Source organism: Lithohypha guttulata (genome assembly GCF_036872675.1).
Source record: "Lithohypha guttulata strain CCFEE 5908 chromosome Unknown scaffold_1, whole genome shotgun sequence".
Lineage (NCBI taxonomy): Eukaryota > Fungi > Ascomycota > Eurotiomycetes > Chaetothyriales > Trichomeriaceae > Lithohypha > Lithohypha guttulata.
The window spans coordinates 1,704,582-1,732,305 of record NW_027042750.1 but is presented as its reverse complement, the minus strand read 5'-3'; the positions used below and the strand labels follow the sequence as shown (position 1 = coordinate 1,732,305).

At 49.3% G+C, this 27,724-nt stretch overlaps 10 protein-coding genes across 10 annotated transcripts; 5 read left to right on the top strand and 5 right to left on the bottom strand.

Moving 5' to 3' along the window:
- Positions 1–388: 388 nt before the first annotated feature.
- On the top strand, positions 389–2,645 carry ssr2 (SWI/SNF and RSC complex subunit Ssr2; the record flags this gene model as incomplete). The annotated part of the gene is made up of 2 exons (XM_064895009.1): positions 389–1,075; positions 1,125–2,645. The coding sequence occupies 2 exons, from the start codon at positions 389–391 to the stop codon at positions 2,643–2,645; spliced, it is 2,208 nt and encodes a 735-aa protein (XP_064757696.1).
- A 77-nt stretch (positions 2,646–2,722) lies between these two features.
- Positions 2,723–4,948, bottom strand: LTR64_000624 (uncharacterized protein; the record flags this gene model as incomplete). The annotated part of the gene is made up of 4 exons (XM_064895008.1): positions 2,723–2,842; positions 3,002–3,378; positions 3,431–4,678; positions 4,723–4,948. 4 exons carry the CDS (start codon positions 4,946–4,948, stop codon positions 2,723–2,725), a joined length of 1,971 nt encoding a protein of 656 aa, XP_064757695.1.
- Positions 4,949–6,464: 1,516 nt separating this feature from the next.
- On the top strand, positions 6,465–6,978 carry LTR64_000623 (uncharacterized protein; the record flags this gene model as incomplete). Its single annotated transcript, XM_064895007.1, has 2 exons — positions 6,465–6,725; positions 6,787–6,978. 2 exons carry the CDS (start codon positions 6,465–6,467, stop codon positions 6,976–6,978), a joined length of 453 nt encoding a protein of 150 aa, XP_064757694.1.
- Positions 6,979–7,121: 143 nt separating this feature from the next.
- Positions 7,122–9,038, bottom strand: TFB1 (RNA polymerase II transcription factor B subunit 1; the record flags this gene model as incomplete). The annotated part of the gene is made up of 2 exons (XM_064895006.1): positions 7,122–8,504; positions 8,604–9,038. 2 exons carry the CDS (start codon positions 9,036–9,038, stop codon positions 7,122–7,124), a joined length of 1,818 nt encoding a protein of 605 aa, XP_064757693.1.
- Positions 9,039–9,920: 882 nt separating this feature from the next.
- On the bottom strand, positions 9,921–10,307 carry MRPL27 (60S ribosomal protein L27, mitochondrial; the record flags this gene model as incomplete). Its single annotated transcript, XM_064895005.1, has 2 exons — positions 9,921–10,094; positions 10,149–10,307. 2 exons carry the CDS (start codon positions 10,305–10,307, stop codon positions 9,921–9,923), a joined length of 333 nt encoding a protein of 110 aa, XP_064757692.1.
- Positions 10,308–10,639: 332 nt separating this feature from the next.
- LTR64_000620 (uncharacterized protein) lies at positions 10,640–13,486 on the top strand (the record flags this gene model as incomplete). The annotated part of the gene is made up of 1 exon (XM_064895004.1): positions 10,640–13,486. The coding sequence occupies one exon, from the start codon at positions 10,640–10,642 to the stop codon at positions 13,484–13,486; it is 2,847 nt and encodes a 948-aa protein (XP_064757691.1).
- Positions 13,487–13,669: 183 nt separating this feature from the next.
- On the bottom strand, positions 13,670–14,549 carry LTR64_000619 (uncharacterized protein; the record flags this gene model as incomplete). The annotated part of the gene is made up of 2 exons (XM_064895003.1): positions 13,670–14,021; positions 14,071–14,549. The coding sequence occupies 2 exons, from the start codon at positions 14,547–14,549 to the stop codon at positions 13,670–13,672; spliced, it is 831 nt and encodes a 276-aa protein (XP_064757690.1).
- Positions 14,550–17,533: 2,984 nt separating this feature from the next.
- ACF2 (endo-1,3-beta glucanase) lies at positions 17,534–20,534 on the top strand (the record flags this gene model as incomplete). The annotated part of the gene is made up of 2 exons (XM_064895002.1): positions 17,534–17,649; positions 17,735–20,534. 2 exons carry the CDS (start codon positions 17,534–17,536, stop codon positions 20,532–20,534), a joined length of 2,916 nt encoding a protein of 971 aa, XP_064757689.1.
- A 1,823-nt stretch (positions 20,535–22,357) lies between these two features.
- LTR64_000617 (uncharacterized protein) lies at positions 22,358–22,753 on the top strand (the record flags this gene model as incomplete). The annotated part of the gene is made up of 1 exon (XM_064895001.1): positions 22,358–22,753. The coding sequence occupies one exon, from the start codon at positions 22,358–22,360 to the stop codon at positions 22,751–22,753; it is 396 nt and encodes a 131-aa protein (XP_064757688.1).
- Positions 22,754–23,889: 1,136 nt separating this feature from the next.
- On the bottom strand, positions 23,890–27,431 carry GSH1 (glutamate--cysteine ligase; the record flags this gene model as incomplete). Its single annotated transcript, XM_064895000.1, has 2 exons — positions 23,890–25,144; positions 25,375–27,431. The coding sequence occupies 2 exons, from the start codon at positions 27,429–27,431 to the stop codon at positions 23,890–23,892; spliced, it is 3,312 nt and encodes a 1,103-aa protein (XP_064757687.1).
- Positions 27,432–27,724: the final 293 nt, after the last annotated feature.

The window sequence follows — 27,724 nt, the reverse complement described above, 5'->3', positions numbered from 1 at the left end:
GGCAGAATCATGGACGTGCATGTGGTTCAGCAGCATTAGTTTCGCAACGCACTCATCTCTTGCAACTGAGTCATGGAGATAGGACTTTTATTTGATAACCGAGCTGGTAAACACAGCTCGTTAATATTGAGAACAGCAAAGCTTTGGCTTCGCAGCAGTTGCGATGCACTACTGTGGAGTGTTCACGTGATTTAGCGCGGAACGGGCAATAATTCTGGCACGTCTGGCCTGGCGCGACATGCGCTGCAACAATCGCGATATTCAGAGCGCCAGAACGCGAGAACACGACCAGCAGCACAACCCGATTTGCATAACTCACAGTGACCAACTAGCAGAGGAAAAGTTAATTGATGCGTTGAGTGCTCAAACACTGTGTGTCGCGCCCACCATGGACGGCGACAATGCCTCGATCAAAAGAGAGGACTCTACTGCAGCCGTTCTAGGAGACAGTCAAGGACAAGCGCATTCGACCATAGACGTAGGAGAAGCTCCAGACAATGCAGCAGTAGATCTGGAAGCAGATGCTAGTGAGACCAATACCTCGCGAGGCTTGAACGCAACTGGTACAAACTCAGATACAAATGCTGGAAAGTCCCCTGCTGCGCAAGACGACGATGCTGACCCTGAAGATGCCGAAATGGGAGGCATCGACGACGAGACGAAGGCTGAAGACGGACTTGAGAAGCCGACAGGGGACGACTCGACACAAACGCCTGCGCCTGTCAATGGTGTCGATGGTGCGCCGCAATCAAAGGCCACACTAGAAGCAGCCGCGCGATCGCATCTTATCAACCAGACTCACCAGATCATCTTACCAAGTTATAGCACCTGGTTCGACATGCACCAGATACATCCTATCGAGGTCAAATCATTACCTGAGTTCTTCAACAATCGCAATCGAAGCAAGACTCCAGCTGTCTACAAGGACTACAGAGATTTCATGGTCAACACCTACAGACTCAACCCAGTAGAATACCTTACAGTAACCGCTTGCCGGAGGAATTTAGCAGGCGATGTATGCGCGATTATGAGAGTGCATGCCTTCCTCGAGCAATGGGGTTTGATCAACTACCAGGTAGGTCATATTCAAACAGTCAATGCTGTGTACTAATCCTATCTACCAGGTCGATCCTCAGACGCGTCCTTCCAATATAGGTCCACCTTTCACCGGTCACTTCCGAACTATTGTAGACACCCCTCGAGGCCTACAACCCTTCCAGCCGGGACCCAACACTTTCACCACGCCTGGCAAACCACATTCCTCCACAGATCGGGCGAAATCTGCAACACCAGCAACCAAGGCAGATCTCAACATGGAAGTCCGACGCAACATCTACGACGACAAAGGCAAGGAGATCAAGTCTTCAGAAGACGGCACAAAAAAGGCAAATGGAGAAGCCAATGGCTCAACGGAAGACGTCTCAAAGGCCGTACAAGATGTAGCGAAAGCTGAAAAGAAGATCATAAACTGCTACTCCTGCGGTATCGATTGCACAAAGTCACGTTTCCACTACTCGAAAGGAGATGCACCGACAGGAAGCCAGAACCCAACAGCCAATGACGTTAAATACGACCTATGTCCAAATTGCTACTACCAGTCTCGTATGCCAAGTACACATCGCTCATCCGACTTTGTCCGCATGGAGGAGCCGAGTCACAGCGTGATACCGGATAAAGATGCGTCCTGGTCAGATACTGAGACACTACTTCTGCTCGAGGGCTTAGAGAACTTCGACACGAATTGGGATGAGGTAGCCAGCCGCGTCGGCACAAGGACAAGAGAAGAGTGCGTAATGAAGTTCTTACAGCTAGATATCCAAGATCAATACATGGAAGATGGTCCAGGTAGTATCGAGTATCGAGCTCTTGGTGGCAGGGAACCAATAAGTCAGCTCGAGAATCCTGTCATGAGCGTAGTGAGCTTCCTGGCACAAATGGCCGACCCAAGTGTGGTCAGTGCCGCCAGTCAACGCTCAGTTGAGCAAATGACCAAAGAGCTCCGAAGCGAGCTTGAGAAAGGCATGGGCCGAGACGCCTCCAAAACCACAGACAATTCCACAAAAGAAACCAGCGAAGCACAAAAAGAGTCATCAGACACTCTCAAAGCCGAAGACAGCATGGACGTCGACCCATCCTCATCATCAACAACAACCACACTCACCAAACCACCCACATCCACCAACTCCCAATCCCACGTCCTAACCGACCTCTCCACAACCGCCCTAGCAGTCTCCGCCGCCCGCTCCGCCGCCCTCGCCACCCACGAAGAACGCGAAGCCACCCGCCTCGTCTCCGCCGCCATGAACCTCACCCTCAAAAAATACGAACTCAAACTCGCCCAATTCGCTGAAATGGAGGAGATTGTCCAGGCTGAGCGGCGCGATCTGGAAAAGGGACGACAGCAGTTGTTTCTTGATCAGTTGAGGTTTCGGAAGAGGGTGAGGGATGTGGAACAGCAGTTGAAGCAGGTTACGTTGCAGATGCAGCAGGGGCAGGGGGGTGCACAGGAGGGGATGAGGATGTTGCAGGAGCAGATGAGGGAGGGGATGATGAGCGCGGGGTTTGGGTTTGCTAGGCAGGGAAGTGGGGGGGATGTTGGGCCTTTGAGTGGGGATGGGGGCGAGGTGGTTGGCGCTGAGGTCTAGTTTGATTATAAGAGGGCGTTTTGACTCTCGAGATGGAAGCAGCTTGTGGAGTGGCAAGATTGTGTTAGTATGCCATATTATTTCTCGTACGGTCTTGGGTTCGGAGTCAGGTCTTGCCATCGGCATTTCACATGGCTGGTATGAGGCACGATGCAGCCAGTATGGCTGACCACATCTGGGAGATTGAAGTTCAAGAGCTGAGATTAGTGGTACAGCAGAGCATATCACACTGTAAACTATAAGCATGCCCCATCAGAAGCCTCCGACCTAACATGAAACTTAGATTCCTTCCGCTGCTTAGAAATGATCCATCATATACACTCCGTCTATGTAGCAGGTATAATCGGCACACTCACCCCATCCGCTATCTCTACATGCATGACCCCTGCCTTGTCCTTGTGTAAGTCCCCATCAGACAGCTTCTGCTCACTACTCACCTCCTCAGCCTTCGTCTCAACCTTCAAGTCCTCATGCGTAAACTTGGTATCGTTGAGGTACCAGCTCAAGCCTTCGAGATCTTGGTTGCGCTCAGCTATTCCCCAGCCGTCGCCGAACCAGCCGAATTCATTGTCGTCGACAGTCGTCATCTCGAAGTCTTCCCAGCGTGGTGCACTTAGAGCTTTGATAGCGTGTATAGAACTGCCGGGCCAGATAGCGCTGACGCGGCCGCGTTTGCGTTCTTCGGGATCAGTCACCCATGGAGGGCTGGATTTGTACCACGATCCACATTCAGCTGGAATGTCGTTAGTAACATGTTAATCTGCTTGTATTGAGTTGTAACTCACCTGAGAATACAGTTCTCTTGAAAAAGGCATCACAGTAGTCCGTGAAGTTCTTGACGGCCTTGGCCTTTGGTTCGATGGTTCGGATATGGCCCGTTGCCATTTTGCGTAATATCTGGCCGACATAGTCTTGAACAGCTTCGATGATCATCAATAGGTTACCATTTCCGACGCCTGAATTTGGACCTAGGCTTTGGAAGTAGTTAGGAAAGTTATCTGTACCAATGCTCAGATACGTTTCTGCTCTTGCTCGATACCGGTCTTGCAAGTTCTGTCCGTTTCGTCCGATGACAGGAAAGCGACCTTGGAATGAGGTATCGAAACCGGTAGCGCAGACAATAGCATCTACTGGTCGATTTTTGCCGTCGCTTGTGATGATACCAGTCTCGTCGATGTGGGATATTGCTGTTTGAATAACCGAGACGTTATCTGCACATAGTGCTTCGAGGTATCCAGGACCTGGGGTCAATCGTTTGCAGAGTGGTGGAAAGCTAGGAATGAGATGTTCTGCCACTTCTGGTTTCTTTTTGAGTCGATTTCGCATGCCTTGCTCAAAATGACCCCAAGCCTCTTCATGCTCTTTCGTACCTCTATGGGTAATGGAATAGCCGCCTTGCATGCCGCACTCCAATGCTTTTCGATACTTGACATAACTTGCTGGATCCTTTCGCCACTGCTCCTTCTCTTCTTCTGTGTAGGTGAAGTTACCGTCCTGACCATCGTTCCGTGCTTCTACTAGCTCGTGTCCAAAGGACGCCGCAATCCAGGTCCGACCTCGTACGTAGTGGTCCATGTGCTTCACCTTCTTCTGCAGCGTAGGCACAATCTGAATGCCAGAACTACCAGCACCAATCACGGCAATATCCTTGCCTGTAGCGTCGAAACCAACAGGCCAATTTGCGCTATGGGCCAAAGTACCCTTGAAGTCTTTCAACCCCTGGATGTCAGGCCATTTCCACTGATTCAGTGCTCCAGTCGCGGTCATGAAGACATCGCCCACATCCTCGAATTCGTCGAGAACATTTCCTTGGCTATCTATTTTCTGGATGGTGATGTGCCACTTTGAGGTGTTTTCATCCCATCTAGCTCCTGCACAGCGGTGGTTGAACTTCATGATCCGACGAACGTCGTACTTGTCAGCAACTCGTTGCCAATATGTCAAGATCTCGGGCTGCGTAGCATAGAATTGTGTCCAGTCGATCTTGGACTCGAAGCTTAGCTGGTATGAATGTGCTGGAATGTCACAGGCGCCTGTCCTATATTAGCGTTGTCAACGAGTGCCAGGCAAAACACACATCCTGGATACCGATTCTCAAACCACGTTCCTCCAACATCTGCGTTCTTCTCGTATATGATGAGCTCAATGTTCGGCACATATCTTGGAAAGACGATTGCCGCAGTAATACCTGAAACACCAGCCCCGATGTATATCACCTTCAGCGGACGCGGCTCATCGATAGCTCTTTCAGAGATTAGTGGGTCAGCATATGCTGAGACATCATGTCTTGGTCGTGGAACCATAGCGAGGTGAAAGCTCTATTGCTGAAAAAACAAGACGAACCTGTGGTTAACTACCCTAAGTTCTTGCCTAGTAGAAGTATGGAGGAGTCACGCGCCCAACTCGCAAAAGAATGGGAGCAAAAAGAGAGATTAGAATTGTCCGTAATATATCTCATGTTTACCAGCGCGAGGCTCTAGCAGATGCACAGGGTCAGAGTTCCAGCCAACAACACGACATTGCCACAGACAGTATGGTGAATAAGTGCATCTGCCGATTGTTCTTTGTCAGGAGTGGAGGCTTTATTGTGGCATCTCCACGTTTCGTATCCGAACCGAGGGGACACGTGCTCCGATATGACGGAGAACACACCTGGGCACCTCTGAGTACACGATCTCTGACGATCAAGAATCGAACCGTGCCGTGTCCTCGATTAGATAGATAGACAGCTTCTCGTATATCAATGCATCAGTCTTGAGGGCAAGGGCCTTCGACGTCGCTAGGGCCATTATGAAGAAGGCTCTCGGACTCTGCAGTCACTTCTGCTTAGTGAAGGTCGGCAGCTCGGACATGGTGCGGGAGTGTTCTTAAAAGTCAGAGCTTCATATGCTTACAACGTGACCAAGAATGCATAGCGACAGAGATTGTGCAAGAACAGCAGTTGAGAAAAAAGGAGAGAGAAGGAGCTTTATCGATAAGAGACTACGATGTATGGAGAATAAATTGTGCCAAGAAGAGCAGTATTGAGGGCAGGTGCGATGAACAGAATCCGTGAAAATGGTGAGGCTTTTATCTCTCACTTATTCAGGCAGTGTGTGCCATCTTTCAGTGAAGAAATCGTTGTTATATCCGATGGCCGGCTACTCTTATCTGTGAAATTAGTCCACTGACACTTCTACGACGATACAAGCCCTAGAGCTTAGTATATTACACTCACAAATGGTGATGGTGTTACTGATACAGGAGGTGGTGTAATATTGCCAAAGCTTGACAATGTGATGCAGGTCAAGCATCTTGTACCATACCATGGATGAGAGACCATTGAAGGTCGATTTGCTCTACCAGTAGGGGTTTGTAGATTTTCGAAGAGACCCAGACAAAGGCTGTCGCGCAACTTGAAGATGGGTCGTGCTGCAATTATTCACCGAGAATGTGCTACCAAGCGCTTCTGATCGACACTCAAGACAATGGAGTCAACGAGTCAATCCGACTATTGAAGGTCATCCTTAGCTGTTTGTAACGCTCGTCGGATCTCGATGTCGTTGCAAGTGTTCTGATCAGATGTGTCTCGAGCGAGAGGCGCAGTCGCAATATCACTCGCGAGACACGCAACACCATCACAACGACAACGCTTTTGACAAAGACTGTTCACTACGTTTGTCGCAAATGATCGAGTCTGCCTAGCTTTCCGAGCAGACAGCGCCTCGATCTCGATAAGTTCTCTTTTTTTAGACCACGAAGCCTAAACCACCATTGCAACCTTTCTCCAATAGATTACACAGTGAAAGAGTCTGCACACCTCGGCTTGACCGAACCACAATGTATATCACAACCTTACCCCTTCTGCTCCTTACGCTCGTCTATCGATCAGCGTCAGGCACACCTATTCCCGATGATCCAGCAGGTTTGATACCCGACACAGTCCCCGTCCCAGAAGGTGCCGTCAAAGGTAGCTCGATCTACTACTGCCCCCACAATGAAGACCGAAACACTGGCCTAGGCACCTGCACTGCAGAATATCCGATCCTCTCCCATTGCATGAAGACATCTGATCCGGCTGGAATGAAGGGTCCCATCTTCGTAAGTCCTTAATACTTGTTGAGCCTGTAGCTGAGTCGCAGGGTTACTGACACGCGAACAGATATATGGTGGCATCGAATGTAACTTCTTCGCGGAACCAGACTGCTCAACAGGCGGTAAAAAGAAGAGCTGGGCCGCAAAGGATACCGAGTGGGCTAATTCTGAGAAGCCTATCAGGAAGTGGGAGGAGAAATGGCCCTACAAGGCTTATGCTTGCAAGTCGTTCTTTGCGAGTTATAATATTCTGCCGTGATCGCACATAGACACTGGTTTTGCTGCGACGGGGATCGAATGAAGGATGATAGACGTTCAGACCTGTTAGACTCCGGATTGATCCTAGACGCTGCAACGCTTCTGTCTCATCAATAGACAGTTATGCATATTCCAATAAGAGCTTCAATCTTCGATCCGCTGCAACTCGCTTATCTGCTCTTCATAAGTCCTCTTATACGTGTCCACAGCCACTTGCAGACTCCGCAGACTAGGACCGAGCAACTGCTTGACGACAGCCTCCCCACCACCCACAGCATTCTTATCAACCTTCTTGCGTTTCCCAGTAACCCTAAAAATCTCCGCAGTCTGCGCCTCTAGCGACTTAATCTTCGCATCTCTCTCCCCTTGTGCATCCCTAGCAATGGCCTCTATCCTCTCTCTCGCTCGATCCAACGACTCCACAAGCGACGCAACCTCACCGACCCGCGCCGGATCACCAGAATGAAAAGCTGACCAGAACTGGTGCAGGAACTCGAGACTAGTGGCGTGGGTGAGGACGAGGCGTTCATAGACGGATTCCGAGAGACCGCCGTAGGATTTTGGATTGGTGCCGATGGTATCTGCTTCGGTAGATTGAGCGCGGTGTGCTTCGATGAGGCTGTGGATGTGTTCGGAAGCGAGGAGGGATCCTACCACGTGAGGCTTGTCTGCGAGATCTGCGTCGTCGATGTCTTCGTCTGCTTCGTCGAGGTCCATGTCTGTGGTCGGTGCGGCGCCAGAGGCGGAGTAGTGCTGGTCGAGGTCACGGCATACTTTTTGAATGGCTTTTGTTGGATTTAGTGCTCGGATACGTGCTGCGTCTATATCTTCGGTTGCGGAGTTGGTGTCAGCATAGAGCTGGGATTGCTTCTGAATGTTCAGTTTGATATGTTGTTGTTGTTCAGTGAGTGCTAGATCGCGTAATCGGAGTTGTTCGTATTCGGACTCATCTATGCCGATGGGTGCTGACATGTCTGCATCTGAAGGCTTGACTGCAGCCATGAGCTTTTCACTGATCAAATTAAGTCGACGGATGATGGGACCTTTTTCTAGTACTTTTTGTTGATTTTCCATATCTGGCCGGTTGCCTTGTCTTTGACTGTGGTTCTCTTCATTTCCCTCGAGGTCAATGAATTTGGGTATATGAAGCTCACTCGATGTTGGCCTTTGACCAGTAAGCTCGGGGTGGTCAAGGTAGAGATCGAAGATGGCATCCTTCGCTTCAAGTCTGCGATCGACCTTCAGCCCTCGAAGAACAGAGTAAAGCTGACTCTGAAAGAATCGTGACCAGAATTCTCGGTCGTCCTTGATCTTTTTTGGAACAATCTCGTCGTAGACAATGCGCATGATAGGGTACTGCTCGAAGATGGCCTTGATATGCTCGGAAGTGAGGTTTAGTTGCTGTCTGCCACCTTCATCTGTTCGTTTTATTTCTGAGAAGACGTTGTACAATCCTTTGCTCTGTGACTGGGCTAAAGCATGAGCACGTAGAAGGTGGACTCGAGATGCCCAAAACTGTTTAGTAAACTGTATCAACGACAAAGAGTCTGGTTTGATGTTGCGAGCTTCCATAAAAGTCTTCGATAGTTCTGGATTCTCTTTGAGTAATGTCGATTGTAGACGTACATCTGAAACTAGAGTCTCGTCGTCTTCCCAAGAAGCACCCTTTCCACCAGATATAGCTGCAGCTATTGCCATTGCTGCAGACGGCCCAGCACCGTTCGATGTCGCAGTCGCGGCTTGACTGGCCTTGGCCATAGCAGAGCTAAGGGTATCACGAATGGCATTTGCTTCGCCTCGCGCATCTGTCTTTGAGGCAAATTGAAACACATGAGTACCTGGTTCCTTCTGGCCAGGTTCAGTTACGAAGACTTTGAGCATTACCTTTGGTTTGTCTGCAGGGGTTTGCTGCAGATTGGTAATTCTCACAACATCGACCACGAGAGCTGGAGACGCTCCAGCCGGCTGTGAAGGGGTCCATGATACAGATTTTTTGTCTTTCGAGACCGCTAATGTTCCTTCTTGTTTCTTATACAAAGTCAATGCGCTGGGAGACGACATTTTGGAGACGGGAATTACAGGTATCGATGAGCGAGCCTACGCGTCAGATCGAGCGCGTTCTAGTATCGTTGTCAGCCTTGTGTCACGCGTTGTGATGCAATATGTTCGAGGAGAGAATATTTCAGTTACGCATCAATTGTCAGCCTGATCCATCTACCCATTGCCGGGAGAGTGACGGATGCGAAGTCTGAGGTCTAGTCTTAGATTGACATAGATAAATTACAGGTTTTAGTTACAACAAAGTGAGTAGGTAAAAGTAGAACATGAAGCTTAAGGCCTCAGGCATCACACTTGATATTCAAGAACAGTCGTTACTGCTAATTCTTTAGTGAGCCCTCTCCTTTGTCTGCTCAAGCTAGTAAGTCGATATATACACATAGAAATATAGGTACATCCATCCGGCACTGCAATGCGCATGCTCAGTTTTGCCTCAATCATCATAGTTCGAAGTGAATTCATCAAACGTGCCACCACTCTCATCCTTGTGCTTTTGCAACAACAGAAATACCTGCTAAGACAACGCTCTGACATCCTCGCCATGCTTCGCAGTGTCGGGTTGAGGATGCATTCGCAGGCACTCAAAGATCAGCTTGCAAACAAGAGCTGGTTCATTTAGCAACAACACCGCAGCACCTGGTGGTCTTTCGACCATCCTTCCTGCTTGCTTGGTGTTTGGTTTGGATCGTTGCTGCGAGAAGTCTCCGTTGCAACAACAAAACAAAGCCAGAAGTTGGATTCTTGGTTTGTAGACACCGGCCCATCGCTCTTGGTCGTGTGAGACCTGACGGCTATCTACGGCCACGCTCAATATCTTAGGTCGCTAGGTTCGGAGGGAGGATCGATACTCGGTATAGTATGGTAGAGGCATTGGCTTCAGGTAGCTCACCCTTGCTGCTCAGGCGCGTTGCTCAGTTCATGCTGCCATTCTTGAGGATGCTGGTGCTTCATCCACATCAAGTACTGCATTCCGTCGTATTTTTCATCGTATTTGAAGCCGTTCGGGTCTACACGCTTTTCCTGCCGCTCATGCAGTTGAGCAGAAACGAAAGGACTCAGCTAAGTGAAGTATCAATAATTGTTATCCTAGAAAGTATTAAATAATGAGCTCACCTTCGATCCTTGTAGATTAGGTACCACAAAATGTCGCACTTTGCGCCAGTCGATGAGGTAGTCCCCATACTTCGTGTGTGCACCCTTGGATCCTGTATTCGTGCCCCGATAGAATCCCCTTCCGACTTGTTTGGTTGAGAAGCGCAAACGAGTCTTCATCCGACTGCAGAGTACTGGTGATGGTTTCATCTTGCTGTGGTACAAGAAGATATCTGCTCAGCTTGGTCTTTGGATGGCCTGACGAGTAGAGGAACAGCGATCTGGATAGCTGTTAAGCAATGAAGCAGCACGAACATATAGAAATGATTTGATTAATTCCAAAGTGACTGGGAACGACTCTCCAGCTACGAGACTGCGGGTTGCGCTTCTGGTACGTCTGCTTTTCCGGAAAAAGTTTCGACCGCCACAATTATCCATAATGTCCATAATTGTCTGCACTCGGAAAGATGAAGAGGTACATCTTTGTCGGCCGTCTATTCCAAACGTCCACAATGCCTCGCCAAGCGCATGGTCGTCCTCTACTTGCTAGTGGACCTACGAAGACACAAAAGAGAAAGCCTGCAAAAGGTCGTGGTTTGAATGCGCTCGAGACTGCCGAACGAGAATTTCCACAACAGGTCAAGATTCGGCAGCACAGACTTGGAGAAGCGGAAGACGACAATGATGCTTCGAACACCCGTGCCGATGCTGATGGGAGGTCTTCCAAGCGACAGAAAGTCGATCACAGCCCAGATAAGCAGGACGAAGAAGATGGAGGGAGTGATCCAGATGGCAATCCCTGGCACGTAGGAGTCGAGGACGATGAAGATAGCGACATCGACAGTGACGACGCTTTTGGCGAGAGTGATGAAGAGCGCTTCGCTGATTTTATCTTTCGTGGCAGCAGTAAGCAAGAAGACAAGCCACAGAAGCCAAGAGCGAAGCAGCTATCAGCCAAGAAGTTGGATCTTGAGGAGGATGAGGTTAAAGATGAAGACGGTGACTCTGTCAGTGAAGATGACGGTGAAGAGGCTTCGGACGAGGACGACTTTGGTGACGATGCTATAGACCTAGCCACAGCATGGGACATGGATGACGAAGAACAGCGCGAGGAGCGAGAGAAAGCTGCTAGGAAGAAGATTGCCCAAAGACAAACTTTGAATGGTCTCCCGGATGGCAGCGATGAACCTGTCGAGTCACTTGCAGACGACGAAAGTGAGGATGACATTGACCAGGAAGATGACGCGTTTGGAGGTTTCGACATTTCTGAGGACGAACAAGATGAAGAAACCACCGCTAGATTGCGCTCTTTTGTTGACGGTCTCACCCCTGCCGAGCAGACTCTGGTGAAGTCTGCACCACAAAGGATAAATCGAAATCTGCCCGACAAGCCTTCTGCTTTTGCCTTACCTTCGGCGCCTATATCAGCTGCAGACCTTATGCAATACATCAAAGACCCGACCCAGCGACAATCTCTGAAAATCCTCCAGCAGGCCGAGAAGGAAGACGGCACTTCCTACAAAGGTGGCATACCCGGAAAACTGGCGGCTCCTTTGGCAAAGCGCCAGCAAGATCGCCTTGACCGTGCAGCTGCGTACGACCAGACTAAACAGACTTTAGAAAGATGGGTAGATACAGTCAAGAACAACAGACGTGCTGAACACGTGTCTTTTCCCCTGGTCGACCATACTAAGGCTTCGGCATCGGGTGTGAAAGCACTTCGACCAGTCTCAGCAGGTGCCCCACAATCCGAATTAGAGTCCAAGATCAAGGAGATTATGCAGGAGAGTGGTTTCAGCATGCAGAATGGACAGGACATAGAAGATGAGGAGCAAAAGTACGAAGAACTCAAGGAGAAGCAGATCCCGCTCGAAGAAGTGCAAGCTCGAAGGCGGGAGCTGAGAATGCAACGAGAACTGATGTTCAGAGAGGAAATCCGTGCTAAGCGAATAAAGAAGATCAAGAGCAAAGCATATCGAAGGGTGCACCGCAAGGAAAAGGACAAATTCGCTGTGCATGAACACGAAAGACTTGCTGCTGCAGGCTTGCTGAACTCGGACGAAGAGCGAGAACGCAATGATAGAAAACGAGCCGAGGAAAGGATGGGTGCTCGTCACAAGGAAAGCAGATGGGCCAAGGCTGCAAAAGCAAGTGGCCAAACTACCTGGAACGAGGACGCGAAGATTGGCGTGTCTGAAATGGCACGTAGGGACGAAGAGTTGAGAAAAAGAGTGGAAGGAAAGAATATTCATGGCTCGGATGAGTCAGATGGCGACAGCGAGTCCGAATCTGAACTCGACTCTGAGGCTGAAGATGCCGACCAACGATGGAACCAGAAGCTGGACTCGTTACAGAGCACCGAACAGCCTGCAGGGAAGTTCAAGCTTGCAGACATGGCCTTCATGAAAAAGGCAGAAGCGGAGCGCCAAACCGCAAACGACGAAGAGCTTAAGCAACTACGACGAGCCATGAATGGTGGTGAAAACTTATCGGAAAGCGAATCAGACAACGAAGATAAGCCCGTCAGACAATCGTTCGGTAAGCAGACCACCAAGAAAACTGCGACCGCACCACCACCTGTGAACAGACTAGATTTCGAAGAGAAGCTGTCGGATGAGGAGGACAATCAGGAAGAAACAGAGTCGATGATGCCGCAGCTGCAGAGCAAACAACCATCCCTCGGGCTTCAGCCAGCCAGTAAAGCTAAACCACCGACCTCAACCCATCAAGCGAAAAGCACGAATAACCTCTCTGCAGCGACAACGAAGACCTCGAAATCTCAGCGAAATACTACACAGAAGTCATCCAGACCCCAGACGACGCAACAATCCACGCTCGACGACTACACCAGTCCCTCCGAATCCGAAGGCGGACACCCAGATGGTCTGGACGACAAAGACAGACTAGCACTTGATATCTTCGCTGGTGACGACGAAGAAGACCTCCGCACGCAATTCATCAAGGAGAAGAAACAGACAATCAAAGAAGAAGGCGACCAAGTCATCGACAACACCCTCCCAGGCTGGGGAAGCTGGACAGGAGTCGGCATCAGCAAAAAAGCACAGAATAAAGCCAAAGGTCGATTCGTCACCACCATCAAGGGTATTGCTCCTGAAACCAGGAAAGACGCAAAGTTGGATCGTGTGATCGTCAATGAGAGGAGAGTGAAGAAGAATGGAAAGTACCTCGCTCAAGAGTTGCCTCATCCGTTTGAGAGCAGGAGTCAGTATGAGCGGAGCTTGAGGTTGCCTATGGGTCCGGAGTGGAGTACTAGGAACCATTTCCAGGATGCTATTAAGCCAAGGGTGTTGTTGAAGCAGGGACAGGTTATTAAGCCGATGGCGAAGCCTGTGGCGTAGATCAACGGGACTACTTCTTCACCCTCTGATCGTGATAGCATTGCTGCGAGTACTGCTTGCGCGAATGAACAATTGATTGTACCAAGAATTTGAGTTCATTGTATCATTTTGCTTGTTCAAGAGCCATTTAAGTGCCTTGGACTATCTATTGATTCTATTTACAATCCTTTCCTACGGCATCGTCTATACATTGACCTCATGACCCCACACCTCCTGCTCAGCACGAGCAGAGAACGTGCTAGCCCCAAGGATATCCTGCATCTGTAACCTGCTGGTAAATAGGATGTTTCTCGCAAGGAACCACTGCAGACCCTCCTTGCAAGGTGGGCTGGTCAAACTGCCCTTGTACGTCCAGAATTCGCTAAAGTTGCTGACCTCTCGAATGGCTTGCATCGGGTCCATGTCGAGGTTCTGGATCGCTGAAGTGTCATTGAAGTGGATTGCTGGAGGGAACTGAGCGAAGAAGGGTGAGTCTTCGCGACCTGGGTCTAGACGGATGGCGACGACGGCTCGCTCGTGACCGTCGGCTGTGTAGCTGGATATGTTAGGATTGATTGTGTTTGGGACATGAGTGGTGAACTTACTGGACGTAGTGGATCTCTGCTTTACTGCGATCACCACCGACCGTGTGATCTGCTGGGGAGTGGATGTGCCATCCGGTCATGTACATTCTCTCGCCATCGACTGTCATGTATGGCAAGCTGGTGTAATTTCCTGGTTCGCGATAGAATGTGAATGCTGGGCCGTAGCCCCAGTTGTAGTAGTTTCCTAGTACTTCTGATGGGTACCCGCTGAAGTCTGGTTGATGGTACAGCGACAGTCCTTGGTTGAGACCTAGGGCTATGGGGGATTGCTGGGTGCCGTCTTGGCAGAGATGGTAGTCTGGACTGAGCTTGCCCCAGTTGAATGAGGCTTCATAGGCCCAGTATGTTGGTGTTCGACCTGTGTTGCTGATGTTCAGCTGTCGCTTTTCATTGTGGCCGGGCCTCATGAAGTTTTGGTGGTCAGCACAGCCGAAGACCTGTGGGACCACCGACAACAGTAGCAGAGGTATAGTAAACATGTTGTGAGGTAGGATATGTCAAGGCTGGGGATGCGGATTTTTGTGTGCTCTTGATGAGAAAAAGACTTTCGGAGGCCGTCTACAGCAGTATGCTATCATCTTATAGATGTTTATGCGTTGTGTTATGGCGCCGAACAGGTACAGTACGTCGCAAAATTCTCCATGAGACGCCCTTGGCATAATTTTCGTGGTAGTCAAAGCCGACATATGTGTCGCGAGCTCCACGAATTAGTACAGGAAGAGGTCATCATATCCTGGCTGTTCACAGACTCGAGACGTAAAGGTGGAATCCCAGTATGGGCTCGCCTTCAAGACAGGTAAGAAATCTAGGTACGGCGACGGTAGCAGGAACTCAAATAAAGCGCAGTGTCTTGGCGCGAGATGAAAGTGGTGGAGCGGGAGTATCCAGTATTCATGACTGACAGTCGATCGACTCAACTTCCGACCACGTGTCCAGGAAGAGAGTTACAATTACAAGAATTGCTCCGTCGACGTTTCAGAAGAGATGACATACACCAGTCATGAGAGTCGAGAGCAACGGCCTTGCAATTGCTGAACATCACGCCTAGCAGAAGCTGCTGTCATGCCCAGGTTAACCTGGGCCGGAGCTTGTTCGCCAAGACGCCTCCCCAGACTCTGTATTCTTGGCATCGGAGTCTAGATTCTATGCGCCACCATGTCTGCCAAGATTCAAACATGCAGTGCAAGGACCTCCACAGAAAATATATGCTCCACTTCAGCGAGACGATGTCGGCGATCCTACGTAGACGCCTACATCGTGCCTTCGTCGAGATCGCCAGAGCATTCATTAGAAAGTCGAAACCCCGACGGGGAGGAACTTCTCGGCCTCTCTTCCGGTTAAATTTATATTACTCAGATGGAGCTGGTCAACTTGGAATACTCAGTGAATGGTGGTCTGACACTGCACGTTGTTCGCAGGGAGTTATTGGTAATTTTGAGGATATGCTTATAGGCTCCAGCTTTCTTAATCACGGGAAAAAGCTGAACACGTCTTTGTTCACCACAGCTTGAATGCTCCTGCTCAACCGAACAACGGGCCGGGAGAGTCCGAATGTGGTTGTGGCGGTGCAAAGACCAATCGTTGATTAAGTTCACACGTGTCACGATGTAGCTACCAGTAGGCCGATTTGCTGTCGTTGCTGGCGTCCGTCCGAATTATTCCCAACCTCGACCTCATCATCATATGGAGTATGGTATGCAAGGGCCAGCATGGCTCGAAATTCTTCTGCTTCTTTGCCTGTTTTCGCGCAGATAGTGGATGAGACATTAAGCTACCGATGAGTGGTCCTGCATGATCGGCAATTGTGCAATCCTTGAGCATATCGGAAGTTTATAGTATGGAGAAAAGGTCGAGCTTTCCTTTACGTCGGGGTCAATCGCTAGCATGCCCGTGCACATTGGACTTCGTGTTAATCTGACTTGGTTTTCGTAGCCATATGCCTCTGCATCTCGCTTCTAACTTGGTCGAGCACAGATAAGAGCGCAATGAACAGCATCTCATCAAATTGCCAGATGAATCCTTGGCCAGAATAGCGGACCAAGTTGGTTCACACTCATTTTTGACATCTGCATGTCTCACATATCATTTGATCGCATTCAGCCGATGAAGAAAAGACCAGAAGATTTGGGTGAGCAAAAGAGACAAGCGATATGCTCAAATATACTCATGGGGCTGTCGAAGATAACTTGAGCGATGACCTGCTTCTTGGACACTACAGGAATCCACAGGATGTCCGTATCAGATGATACTTTTGCACCCTTCAAAAGCCTCCTCTACGACCAACACCGATGATTATCTGGTGTAGAAGTTCGCTTTTCGACACGCGATCACTGTACCTACGAGTGGTACATTTGTTTAGGCGTGCGAAAACTGACTGTTAGAGTGCTTTGTTCGAGCACGAACAACTTGTACTGATCGAGTCATCCGCAAGCTCAATGTGGTGAAGTCTATCAGCAGGTATACCGTAGTTGAACAAAGAGGCATTTGAGGGCATGATATGTGCCACGGGACGACGAGTAATGTCTCGCATCCAATAGAAAAGAGATCGATGGCTCCACTGACCAATGGCCAAGGATCTGCATCCCTTACCAGAATATTCACCACCTCCCGTTGAAGACACTTGTGAAGACATGTATCGGCCTGGCCACACGCGTCTGGAAATGCACATACACGTGGAAGCATTGCAACATACACAAAGTTGTATCTATTCCGAAACTTTTTGGAACAACATATCTGTGGTCAGCTGTGCACGGCGCCCTTGACAACGGTCGACATGTTCCTGTTGATCCACATTCTTAAGCATCAGCGACTGCTGCGTGTGACTCTGAGACATTGTAAGAGACCCAAGGCTCTTGCTTCATTACCATGGTTGCTCTTCGAAGAAGGTAAGTGCGACTACCCAGGTAGGTTCCTGCCCTCAACGTGACTATTCAACATTCTATTACACATTGGTCATGCTGAACATGAGAAGCACGCATCTTGTCCTGTATCCTCTACTTCCTATCGTCAGCATTGCCTAAAGTCCTCTTGGTGCATCTCATAACCTGCATATTTACCACACCTTTTACGTTCATCCTAAGCTGACCGCGACCTTGCTCATTCTCATTTGTGGCGATGAGACCACCTCCAACACCATGTCCACTTCTCCTGGTTAGTACGACCATTCTTGCACTCCATGTTCACGACCCATTTCATCGAGCCAGGTGTTTCTCTTCAGATTGCGACCAAGCTCGTGGCCAAGGTGACAGCTTCAACTGGTGATCCTGGACTTACAAGGATTCCCGACTTTGCGTTTGGCACTATCGTCAGCTCTGTGATCCTCTTGGCGATACAACACTGTATGAGGGTACACGGACGTCAAAGGTTGAGAAGGATGGCACTCTCAACAGCTGAGACCGGTTCGATCGTCAGCTTGACATCTGCAATTCATGCATATCAGTGTCCATCTCCAGCCACTTCAATCATGCCCGCAGACGCGAAAGAGTCGACTAACAAGCTAGCAGGTGTTACTGGCCTCGACTCTACCACAAAGTCATGCTTTAAGACTCCCATCATGGTGGACGTCGTTCAAGGCAGATGGTAAGTCTTACTCATCGATTCCAAAATGGTATGATTACTGACGAGCACTAGCATGCGCTCTTCTAGGCTCTGATCGACCCACCAGTGACGTCCTAGCATCCCAGCGGAACGGTCAGCATGGACCCTGGGCTCCCTCCGCCTATCGAGGCACCACCTTCGACGATCGGCGTAGGGAAGAGACAGAGACATTGACCGAGATATCAAACACACAGTCACCAACAGAAAGCGTACCCAGCGACGCCATTACCACGGGCTCAATCATAACGACCATTGCAACGGAAGGCAATCCACCTGTACAACCCTTCCCAACCATCAGCCCAACTGTGACCTCAGCCACGTTGCAGCCTATCAGCGTCACTGCATCGCACTTTAATGGTTCAACAACTGCTCCACCTCTATCAATCACTGATACGGTCACACTGCCTGTAAGCACTTTCATCACTGTGGTCAGCAGCGAAACTGTAGCTCAGACTCCAATTCCTACCGTGGTCTCCATCACATCAATTGTCGTTGCAAATTCAACGTATACGGTCGCTGGAACGCCCGTGGTCACTTCAAATGTGCAGCCTACAGTCATAGAAACATCTGCCACGATCCTGAGTGAGACTACCATAGTCACGAGTGTCACTCTCACCGAGACTGCCTCTACAGTTGTGTCAAGCGGTACACTCTCTTCAGTTCTGTCGGGCCCAACAGCCACTTGCGCCTTCAAGATGGATTATCAGTCCCAGAACCTCTTCGAGCCACTTGGTCTAGGTCCTCCTCCTCCTAGCATCCCACATGTACCAGGTCATCCCGTGCCAAGACATGGTATCTACGGCATGGATGGTCGTCCTATTCAAACCAACAAGTACTACTTCAATTTCTTCCTTGGCAGCCAAACCTTTCCGGCCTTTGTTATGCCGTACAGTCTTGCTTGGGTCAAAGGTGGTGGTAATGCTCAAAGCTGGGGAATGGGTGTATCGCATGTGGATGAAAACCAGAAAGTCTATGGCCCCAACAATGCCAGAATCCCAGGATCCCCAGCTTCTTATTACATCAACCCGCTTGGTATTCAGTCAATTATCTTATCGGCCGCCGAGCTTGGTTCGTCAACGGTGTTGACTACTGACTCATTGGACCATTTGACTGGGAATGTCAACTTGTCGCCAGTCCTAGGAGCACCTCCAAAGATCACATTCCCTCTGGCACAGGGCATGGCTTTCGTGACTGCCATTTATACTTCTGCCCAGCCGGAGGTCCAATCAGGAGTGTTCATTCGCTCGGTTGTCTTTGTTGGACAAGTAAGGGCTGGTACTTACAAGTACCGGGTTACCCTCGAAGATGGCAAATTGTGGCTAGTCTATGCCTCATCGACTTTTGGTGTTGGTCCAAACTTTCAGCTGACCTCGAGCACGATGCTTCAAGGTGTCAAACACTGGTCTGGCCTCGTGCAAGTTACCAAGGTTCCACCTGGTGCTGATGAGGCCGTTTTCGACCATTCATCAGGTGTCTATCCCTCGTCTGGCGCTGTTAGTGGCTATGCTGCCAACGATACTGCCCAGTACAGCTTGTCTTGGTCCAAATCGGGTCCTAACGCTGACAATGGAACACTGTTGATGTACGCGCTGCCTCATCATACCCAGTCATTCGACGACGCCACCGCAGCCAAGGTCCAGCCTCAGGTAAAGTTACAGACAACCACAAAAGGTACTGCTACTGCTGTGGTCGCAGATTGCTGGATCCTGAACGAAGCACTTCACCCCTCAATGGGCTTCGAACCGTGGGATCCTGATTCCTCCAAGGTTCACGTACTTGCCGCAGACGCATTGTCGCTCGTCCAAAAGTACAGTGCCATAGAAGCATCTCAGAACATGGACGCAGCAACCAATCTGAACAGTATGTACTACAGTGGAAAAGGTCTCAGCAAGTACGCCAAGATCATATATGTCATGAATGAGATGGCTGATCAACCTCAACTTGCTGCAGCCGCTCTGGAAAAGTTGAAGGCGGCCTTCGCGACTTTCATCAACAATACTCAGGTCTTCCCTCTCTATTACGACACTGAATGGAAGGGACTGGTATCTTCAGCAAGCTACGTGACGGGTGACGCTGGTCAGGATTTTGGCAATTCGTACTACAACGACCACCATTTTCATTACGGCTATTTCATCCACGCCGCAGCACTCATTGGGTATCTGGACCAGGCTTGGGCTCAGGAGAACAAAGACTACGTCAACGCTCTGGTTCGAGACGTTGCCAATCCTAGCTCTCTGGATACCCATTTTCCGATCTTCAGGTCTTTTGACTGGTACAATGGTCATTCTTGGGCCAAAGGTCTCTTCGAAACCGGCGACGGAAAGGACGAAGAGTCGACTTCTGAAGATGCAATGTTCGCTTATGGTCTCAAGATGTGGGGTCGAACCATCGGTGACCATTCTATGGAACAACGTGGTGATTTGATGTTGTCGATCCTTGCCAGAAGTATTCAGAATTACTTCCTCATGGAATCTGACAACAAAAACCAACCAACCAGATTCATCGGCAACAAGGTGACAGGCATCCTGTTTGAGAACAAAGCCGATCACGTTACATACTTCGGTGCAAACTTTGAGTATGTGCACGGCATACAAATGATTCCTCAATTGCCCTTCTCAACTCTGACCCGAACTCGAAAATTCATTCAGGAAGAATGGGAGTTGTACTTTGCAGATGGTGCCTCGACTCCAGCTCAGAACGTTCATGGAGGTTGGAAAGGCATTCTTTTCGGCAACCTAGCAATGATCAATCCTCGAGCAGCATACAACTTCTTTTCGCAGGAAAACTTCGACTGGGGCTGGTTGGATGGTGGAGCAAGTCTGACATGGTACCTAGCGTACGCTGCAGGCATGGGCGGTGCATCGTAGTCTTTGACTATGAAGGTAAGTGCTTTTCTCGATTGGCTTGGAGGATATGTGACAGCACGGGCTGTGTCTACAGTTGGTCCGTCGTTTGAGACGTATCGGCAAGGTCTTCTATTTAGCTAGTGAAGCCATCCAGCGAATAGGCATGATCAAGCACGATAATACCTAGACAAATTTGACTGTATCAAACTATATACGTATGTGTAACAACACTTACTGTTGCATTTCTGCTCTTCTCGACGCTTTAGGCAGAGGGAGTCCCTGTCTCCCATCTCGCTCTAAGGCACCTGCTTCTGAAAATGTACAGGGTTCCCGAGGTAGGTCATCGCTGCTTCACCCTGCAGGCCGTGTCCATCTTGCGCTGCATCACCGTCGTCATGATATCTCCTGAGAACATTGTAGCCTTCTAGCCCAACTCTCGACGCGGCATTGTTCCAGGTGATTTGGCGGATCTTTGTGTTCGGCACCGACAAGTCGCTGGTACCTTGCGAAACTGGACCCTGTTCATCCCAAGTCTGATGATTATGGGTAGTCGTCTCCTCCTTGGGATCAAGCAAACTCGAATCCTCCAGGTACATATACATTAGGGGTCTTCGTGAGCTGGCCATGGCCTTTTCGATACCGTCTGTCAGCGGCCTTGTCGCGATGAGAATGCCAATCGTTGACAAGTGAGAGAGGTCAGCCTTCTCGTGCTCAACAGGCTCAGCGCTGTCAACGGGAGTTTCCAGTCTCCCGCTAGAATTGAGTCGCCGAATCCGATGCGCGGCAAAAGCCTCTTGCAGCGATCGCATCGAGTTAGCGTAAGTTAATGTACCTTCTAATTCACGCATCAACCCTGGCTGTAGCTTGCGGCTTGTAGCGATGCGTTTAGCTTGCAGGATGACCCTGAACGTCGTGCCATTACCACTTTTGGCTACGCCATCACCACCAGTCTCAGGCAAGGGTAACTTCCAAGTCCCAATCAGATCAACGCCTCCATCACCAGCACCTCCGACGCGAGTCAGATCGAATCCTAAGTGATCCTGTAAGTGTCTTTGGATAAGGTACTCGTATCGTGTTCCCAGAAACACGTAAGACCTGCTTAGCTTGACTCGCTTTTCAGGATCAGTAGTTGACGCGCGCCGGGCGTTGTGATAGCGTAGGAAAGATGGCAAGTCGTGGTGGTCTGAGATTTGGGAGGTGGTGCTTGATGTGGCTGTGTTGACGAGTGGTTTGAGTTGAGTTTGCTCTTGTGGGAGGAAGACTGAGATTGAGTCCGAGTTCGATTCTGAAGTCCTTGTTCGTTGCTCAGCCTGTCGAGATCGAGTTTGGGGTGTCGAGATGTGACAGACACATTGCCTATGGACGTGGGGTGAGGCATTTATGCTTAGACGGCCTGCTAGACCTCGCGGAGTGATGGGCTTCACATGTTGCGAGCGCGATGCTGATCTGAGAGCTTGTAGCATCAGACTATCAGTCCATAGAGACAAAGGATTGATGTCTGAATTTTCGGCTAGCGAGCATTGATGCGCATGAACTGTTCGAGGGTGTCAATGCTCTAATATGCCTTTCATACACTATGGTCCTTTGAATGTCTCAAAGCGATGGACGATTTTACTGTAGCACTTTATCGGGACAAATTTTAGCCGGTGAGTCCCATTATCAACCGCTCATCGCGGCCACTGTTTCCCCGGGCTATTGAGGGCCGAAGCTCGAGCCCGAATTGGCCCAGTCAAGCCTGTATATCATTCAGCTTGACGAGTGGCAATACGATCGGTCCACAGCCATCCTTAACCACACAAATACCTCTCCTATCTCTTCATACTTCACGCCAGTGCAGTCAAATCATGGACCCAACAGCCCACGCCCGCTCCCTCTACCGCGCCATCATGCGCGAACTTCCTCAATCCGCCCGAACCTCCATCAAGACCTCACCCTCACCACTCCGCTCTAGCATCCGCAAGCACTTCGTCAACAGCCCATCTGCCTCCTCTTCCTCGTCATCACCAGAAGCACTCCTCGCACGCAGACAGGAGATGGAGCAGGCGATAAAATACCTAAAAGCACAGAGGACGTATGTTGCGTTGCTGGAGAGGTATAATCCCGGCATGGATATGAGTGAGGAGGATAGGGTGAGGCTGACGGCGAGGCGTGTGGGAATGGATATGCCGGAGGAGTGGTATGGGAGTGGTGGGACGGCTGGGAAGTTTGGTGGGATCAAGTGGGAGAAGAAGAAGGAATGAGAGTATTTCAAGAATTTATATTCTAAACTCGTGCCAGCAGTAAAAGAAGCACTACATCTGGTGGCTCGTCCGTTCTCATGGATAGCTCGAAGAGCTGGATACATAGACGGTTCTCGACCCAAGCAGTTCTGTTATTCCACTGAGAATATCGGAATGACTCAAAGAAATATGGGTTCAGAAAGAGAATTGCACAACTGGGTGGTCAATCAAATGAACTCACCAGATCGTATGCGTCGAAAACCTTCGCAATCGTCGCTACTACACTACACCAAGCGTGACCCACATCAATGACACATTACGGCCTTGCTTCGACAAGCAATGAACGAGCAGTAGAGGCAAGAGAAGTTATAACTTCATACTTCTTCTCCTCAACACGAACCACATGCAGTACGAATGGAAAGGTAACAAGCATAGAAAGAAAAGATATTGCAAGGATTTCGAGGATCGATGACAAGAGCAAACCGATCAGAATTTGAAGACATTAAGCAGATCAGCAAAAGTAGATAATCTACGGCATCCTACATCTTCCTACAGATGTGTAAAAAGGTCGAACGTCCCTAGTGGGAGCCGTGAGGAGCAAAAACGTTCGGCAAGTCACAGCCTACGTCCTTATCTTGTGGAAACTCGTACAGAAGATCCTCATACCAAACGGTCGAATCACTCGGCCATAGCACATGTTGTCAATGCATACACTGCACTTCAGCTTCATCTCTCCCACCCGGAATGCTAGCCGTCCAGACCTCCCCAACAATCACAGGGATCGAACTGACGACTTTAATTGATGTCTCAACTGATTTGCTTGTTTGTTATTTTAGTTGTCTGTACTGTTCGTGGTTGATGTATCGTGGCGATGGAATCCATACATACTGACCGAGTGATCTTCTTGTTTCTGTCTTTCAAACTTATTGTGATAGTGGCTGGTGGAATGTGGTATTGTTCGAGGGAAAAGTTCGGGGATAGAGTATATGAATGGTTGTTACAATTTGGTCACGTTGTCGGCTTGTGGGGTTGTTGTTCGTGCCTTCACTGCTGGCGTACGGAAAAGTGATGGAGGGGAATATAAATGAAGGAAAAGACACAGACGCAGAGCCGTAGCCCTGCGATCACTCGTGCAAAAATTGCTTTTATGTAGATTGTCACTCCTTCTCTTCGTCTACCCAGCCCCAATTGCAGATCTTCTTGTCGTAGAAACTCGTACTAATCACGTCCCACTTGCCATGCACGAGCTCGTCCTTCTTTGCCACAACGGCATACACCAAACTCTCATGCTCCGTAAACTGCTTCTCGACCTTGAATGCATATTCCCAATCATCGTCCAGTCCTCTTTTGCATGTTAATCTCACGACAAAAGCTCCAGTAGCGTGTCCTGCTATCAACAGAATGTAGTTTGTCACCAAAACTTCAGTGGTGTAGGTGTCGAGGAGGATGATACGCCATACACCACCTTCAAGATGGATGGTGCCAATAGTCTCCAATCTCGACTTCTGATCATGCAAGGATGGTGACGGGAGCAGAAAAAGGCGCAGATGCTCGTCGTAAGAGCCTGTAAGGAAGAGGTATGGAGGTGACTGAGCCGGCGTATCTTGCACGTCTGTCCCTTCTCCCATGGCGTGTGAAGGATGCCTCCCCAACCAACAAATGGCCACGACACCGGCTGAATGGTTCCGCCTATCTGCGAGCAATTTTTGGGGCGATAGTCTCGTGAGATCGAGCCTAGCATCAGCTTCAGTATAGCTACCACCTGATAGTGCGATGGAAGAAATAATCAGCTGGCTATCATCACCACCAGACAGTATGAGTATTTGATTCGTGATCGTGTCCACCACTGCTACCGTAGTCCAGGCCTCAAGTTCCATCGACTGTTTGTGAATGACAATATTCTGCGACAAATCAGGTGTGGCTCCTGCAATGGGCGCTTTGACAAGTCTAGTATTGCCGAATTGTGTAGTTGTCACAAGTGAGGGAAGTCTACCGATTTCGGTTTCAAGAAACTGGAAGAATGTGATTATTGCCTGGTTTCCATTATCTGAATGAGGTTCTATGGGAACATGCCAGTAATATGTGAGTTTCAAACTGTGTAGCTCATCAGTGACCTCGTCGTAGTGGGATGTGACGGCATAGAATCGAATCTCGCCATGGCTAGTCGCAGCTCCAAGCCATTCATGATGCAGTGGGTGAAATTGGAGGTCATATATGCCAAAGTCGAAATCGAGACGATCGAGCTCGACGTCTCGATCGCCATCCGGAGAGTATGTATGGATCTGAAGAGAGCCTCTCTTGGTCTGTGGAGTGTCACTTGCAGCACTCAGAGAATACGTGCCGATGACCACATATTGTGGATGGTCAGGTACAATAGCTATACAGTCCGGCTCTTGATCAAGACTCCGAGAGCTGCAACCGCTCATAGTGCTATGTCAGCACATAACTTGAGGCTGTGAACAGGAGAATGTCTCCAGCTGCATAAATGGTGGTCACCCTGAAGTTTGCTTGCTCAACGCTACACCTAATTCGGCAAAGCTCATATCTGGTGGTCCACCTTTCACACAAATACCACTCACTATAATGCCTTACTCCTGCCTATCGCTGCCACGGAACAAGATCAATGGCCATTGGATTCGAACATCTCCCAGCCAGCCCCATTTTTGCTTGACCAATCTTCTCTCTGTTCAATATCTGCCACCACAGTATTGATCAAATCATAAGTCACCTTTTCACTGACAGCGCTATCGTGTTTATATTCAGGATGCTCTCGAACAAAGTGCCTGATCCACTTAGAATTTGTCCAGAGGCTACCATTTGCTCGACCAGCTATGAGGTCCAGGTATCGCTCGAGCTGGCAGCGAGTAGTCACGCTCACATTAAGGGACGATAGATAATGTCGTACCAGTGGTATCAGTCCCGGAAACTGAGAGCCTTTATCCCCTGCCATTGACCCTGGACCGTTGATGATCTCATTGACAGTCATCAGGCAGTATTCGTCGTCTACTGGAGGCAGATCGGATGAGTGGGCACCAGATGCGGAATTTGCAAAGCCATTTACTGTAGGCTTTTCTGACGATGTCTGGTTTGTGTCATGGTGCTGTGGTTGTAGTGGAGGTGAAGGCGAAGGCGTAGTCTTCCGGGGGAAAGGGTTCTTCCTGAACCAAAACTTGTCGTTCAGCACGGCTTCCCTTCTATGAGCTACTTCCATGTTTTCCGTTGTCCGAGGTATTGGTATGTATAGGTTGAGATCGAACGATAGAATGACTCTCGAAAGCAGAACGATAAATATGCTGAACGCTGCATTCTCAAAGTCTGTCATCTGAATTTCCATGCTTCTAAATTCCACTCGCCAGCCAATATTCGGGTTGTCAGGTGGAGGTGGTTTGAAACGCATGTGCTGCCAATTCGTGGACTGCAGATTTTCAAAATGATTCGAGCCATTAACATCGAGCTCCTTTAGATCTTCTGCAAAGATGACCAGGGGATCTCTGATGAAGAGATGCGCAAAGTGTGTTGCAAGCATGTCATCCATACCTCCATCGAGCAGTCTCTGCTTGAGTTTTTGATCGATGACAAGGTTGGGGTCTAGATATTCCGGTCTCAAACGGGAGTCTTGGGCGATATATGTGCTGTTTGACGCGTATCTAGACTTAGGAATCTGCCATCGATCGTTCTTCAAGGGTACCTCACCAAGCTCTTCCCGAGTTCTATCATCGACAGCACGGCTGATCTGGTTCCACCTAACGTCTGTATCCACGAGGAAACCTTTGTATATCGGTGTAGCTGCAGTCAATGCAAGCAATATTGGACCCAAGGGCGAAAGTTGGTCGTATAGTACTCTCCCTTCATTAATATTCTTCGCTTGAAATGTGATCTGTAAGCAGCAACTACCCATTCCAAAAGCCATTGCGTCCATGTATACACAATTCTCTTTAGCAGCACCATTTCGTACGTCGTCGTCTTCAGGCCAGTTATGCATATGATAGTTCACTGTGGGATCGTGAAACGGCCATTGCGTCTTGTCGTCGTGGAATACAGGCACATTCAATTCCACCTTCCGACCTCTTCGACTACGAATGTTTGCAGCAAGTGTAGGAAATCTGATATGCGGATTAGCAATTTCATCCGGCACGAATTGTGATCGTAGGGCAGGACCTGAGGGAGGATAATATGGCGTGATAAAGTCGTCTTTTGTGCCAAGTCGAGGAAAGGTTGTCAAAGTTACTGGATATTGACCCTTGCCCATATGTTGCTTTGCGATAACTCTTCGTAGTTTCATATCCTCTTCCACCTCAAGGAGATCCTTGAAATCGATACTCCACGGTTTTCCTGGCGTTGCTTCTAGCATAAAACGACCAAATTCTGGATGGAAGGTAGGTAACGTAGCTTGGTTTTTGACCACTTCACCACCTTGGTAGTCAGGTACGATAGGACCATGTTTCTGAAGCTCCTTATCTTCCGATAACGCTTGTAAGACTTCTGCTTGGCTGAGTGAAAGTCTTGCCTTCTGCTGCTCTTGGTCAAGTTCAACAACAAGATACTCGATTTCGTCACCCCACAACAGCATCGCTCTTTCTTTGTCCTTGTTCTTCCGCCATATCGTTAGCAGCTGCTCGATTCCCCACTCTCTTACTTGACCAGCAGCATCTTTGGCTTTGTCCCAGCCGAGGGGAGTGCCAAGCTGTAGTAGACCCATGTGAAGAAAGTTTTGTATAAGCATGCATCGAACCGCGATAGTTTATGACTGGCTGCCTAAGGACTGAACCGACAAGCCTATGTGAAGACTCGTGCGGCTCGGACAAGCAAGTACAACATAGAGAATTTAGGCAAGCAAGAACCAAAACACTTCACAGTGCAGTAGTGAAACGACAGCAGGAAGTCGCAATGGCGTTATGATGGACCAATCGGGTGGAAGACCGCGAGGAATGGGACATCAAAAAGGGCAAGGCACATTTCGGAAGTTTCATCTCTGTGACGGTCACTATCCTA